This window comes from Histoplasma capsulatum, genomic scaffold (genome assembly GCF_000149585.1).
Source record: "Histoplasma capsulatum NAm1 scaffold_11 genomic scaffold, whole genome shotgun sequence".
In the NCBI taxonomy this organism is placed as follows: Eukaryota; Fungi; Ascomycota; class Eurotiomycetes; order Onygenales; family Ajellomycetaceae; genus Histoplasma; species Histoplasma mississippiense.
In genome coordinates this window covers 428,980-431,302 of record NW_001813972.1, presented here as the reverse complement: position 1 = coordinate 431,302, position 2,323 = coordinate 428,980, and the positions used below count along the sequence as shown (strand labels likewise).

Genomic DNA, 2,323 nt, shown 5'->3' with positions numbered 1-2,323 from the left:
CTTTTTTCAACGGGTTCACTCTCACAATTTATCTTCAGGTCATTCCACTTGTTGTGCTCTACTCTTCGGTTTCTGGGTCTCCGCTTCCGAAGAGATCTCCATGTTATGAACATGCCCCTCGCTCCGGAAGCTTGAAAGACTACGTCCATCATCCTCCGTCGCGCTTGGGGCACCTGAGCTACTAAGATCGGATCCCGTTGTCTCGCCAGCATTGAGTTTGGCAAGCCGCTCCGCCTTCTTTTGCTGCAACTCATTCGTCAGCTCCTCGACGGGTAGAGCCTCGAGAATATTCTCCGCGGCCGTCGGCAGCAAGGCAAGCACGGTAAAAGTGCAGTCCGTTTGGTTTTGTTCGAATCTCCTTCGAAGACTACCGTGGCAGGATGAAAGGGACGTCAGCTGAGAGGTAAAAAAAAAAACAAAAAAGAGTTGTAATTGCCAAGGTGGGTAGAGTGATTCAGGGGGGGTGATTCGTAGCTGCATGACATACTTCTCTCGAGCAATCCGTTCGCTACTCATGCGCTCTCTAGTCTCCGATATCTTCGATAGGACATATTGGCCGGCCAGGTATCCCGCTCCAACAACACCAACGCCAATAGCTATACCGTTGCGATGGCGGCGAAGCCAGCGTCTCGTCGCGCTTATCATTTTATGATTGCGAACACGAATTAGAATTTGGGATGGCGATGAAATATCCAGCCAGATGATATCATAACTATCTCATAGCCTAGCCCTCCCAGTAAAGACGCAAGTCCTGGCAAATATCAGAAACAGCGAAGAACAAGAACGCTCACTGGCGAAGATATCTCTGTCCCTTCAGCTCCAGAGATCCTCGGCTCAGTGTCATAGCGGGTTTTTGATGGTCTTGGCATAGATACCGGATAAACATTTCCCCGTTCTCTACTGGCGATGCTTGCAGAATGGCAGCTGAAAATGCAAGAAGTGTTGGCTCAAGTGTGTATTAATGTGCCCAATCAGCTGCTACAGAGCCACATGAGCGTTGGCATTGTCTGATCACGCTAGCTAGAATAACGCTCTGGTGTTTGTTGTAGAGGAGGACGCCAATAAGACTTATGTAGAATGCAGGATGCACGGCTGGACAATGACGTAATTAAGCCAGAATTCGTTGTGGCAAGTTAGCTGACTAGATGATAGATATCTTGCATCAGCAACAATCCGATCCGTCTGGATGTTCAAGATACGGAGGTGCGTTTGCATCTCCTCCGCAGTGCATCCCAGAGGAATATCTTGCCACTCATTGCCCACGGGGAAACCATACAATAAGAAGTAGAATGCTGCTCACCGCCTGGACGGGAGGGCAGCTGCATTGGATGCCCTGATGACTACGGGGCGCTTTGCCTTACTAAAAGCTATTTATTTAAAAACCAGCCGGGCCCGCGGGGTTGGAATATTCGAGCCCCACGTGGAGCCACCAGCAAGGAATCATCCATGAACGTATACTCGAGGGGCGTATGCATGTGGCAGGGCTAGCAGCCGCATTTACGGGAAAGCCCACTTAGAGGAATTGGGAGGGATCGCGGAATGCCTGGAACCACCGCTGCCTGTCGATATGGATCAGATATGCGCGCACCTTTGAGGGTTCATGCGAAGGGTGAGTTTGGGGTACATCGATAGGAAGTGACGTGGAATGTTTGTTGAAAATATTGAATGTTTATTTAGTTATACATTTTTATACATTTAAACGCTCCAAAGGCTACGTGCGACACCAAATACGCATAGAGCTGGCCAGGAACTGGGTTTGCCTAAGTTTATTTCTCCATTCATGTGCCTTTTGATCACTCTCTGGTAATGAAAAGTCAAATTCTCAGAACCGGTGGAAGCCGGTGGAGTGGCACCGTTGCTACCGGATCCAGCACGAATAGCAAGACCAGCACGAAGCGCGCTCAAACCCGGCAAGCTGCCAGAGGGCTGAATTTTTGTTCGACTTAGCATTGCTCGTCATAAGAATGCCAGAGCCCTTTGCCACGGTTCTCTGTTCCACTCCGCCGCCCTCCGCGCTTACGCCGCGATTTCTGCGACTGCCCGCCTGGTAATGGACGTCCGGAGTGAACGTCACTTTCCAAACCAGAGTTCAGCTCAACGCAAACGAGTTTCACCTGTTAAACCGTCGCAACTTATAAGTTAGTCAGAGAGCTCGTCAAAGCTGCGGGAGCGTTTCAGTTGAGTGGTCGAAACACCAAAACAGCCACGGACGCAAGAATACACACCAACCAACCAAAAACGGGGGATAAAAAGGAAAAGCCCCGCTTTGTGGAAAATCATGGCTTTTTGGGAACAGATTTCTCCCCGCCCCTATTTCTCTGCT

General features: G+C 49.9%; 1 protein-coding gene across 1 annotated transcript; it reads right to left on the bottom strand.

The window, feature by feature from the left end:
• Window positions 1-39: 39 nt before the first annotated feature.
• Window positions 40-645, bottom strand: HCAG_08388 (conserved hypothetical protein; the record flags this gene model as incomplete). Its single annotated transcript, XM_001536556.1, has 2 exons — window positions 40-367; window positions 488-645. The coding sequence occupies 2 exons, from the start codon at window positions 643-645 to the stop codon at window positions 40-42; spliced, it is 486 nt and encodes a 161-aa protein (XP_001536606.1).
• Window positions 646-2,323: the final 1,678 nt, after the last annotated feature.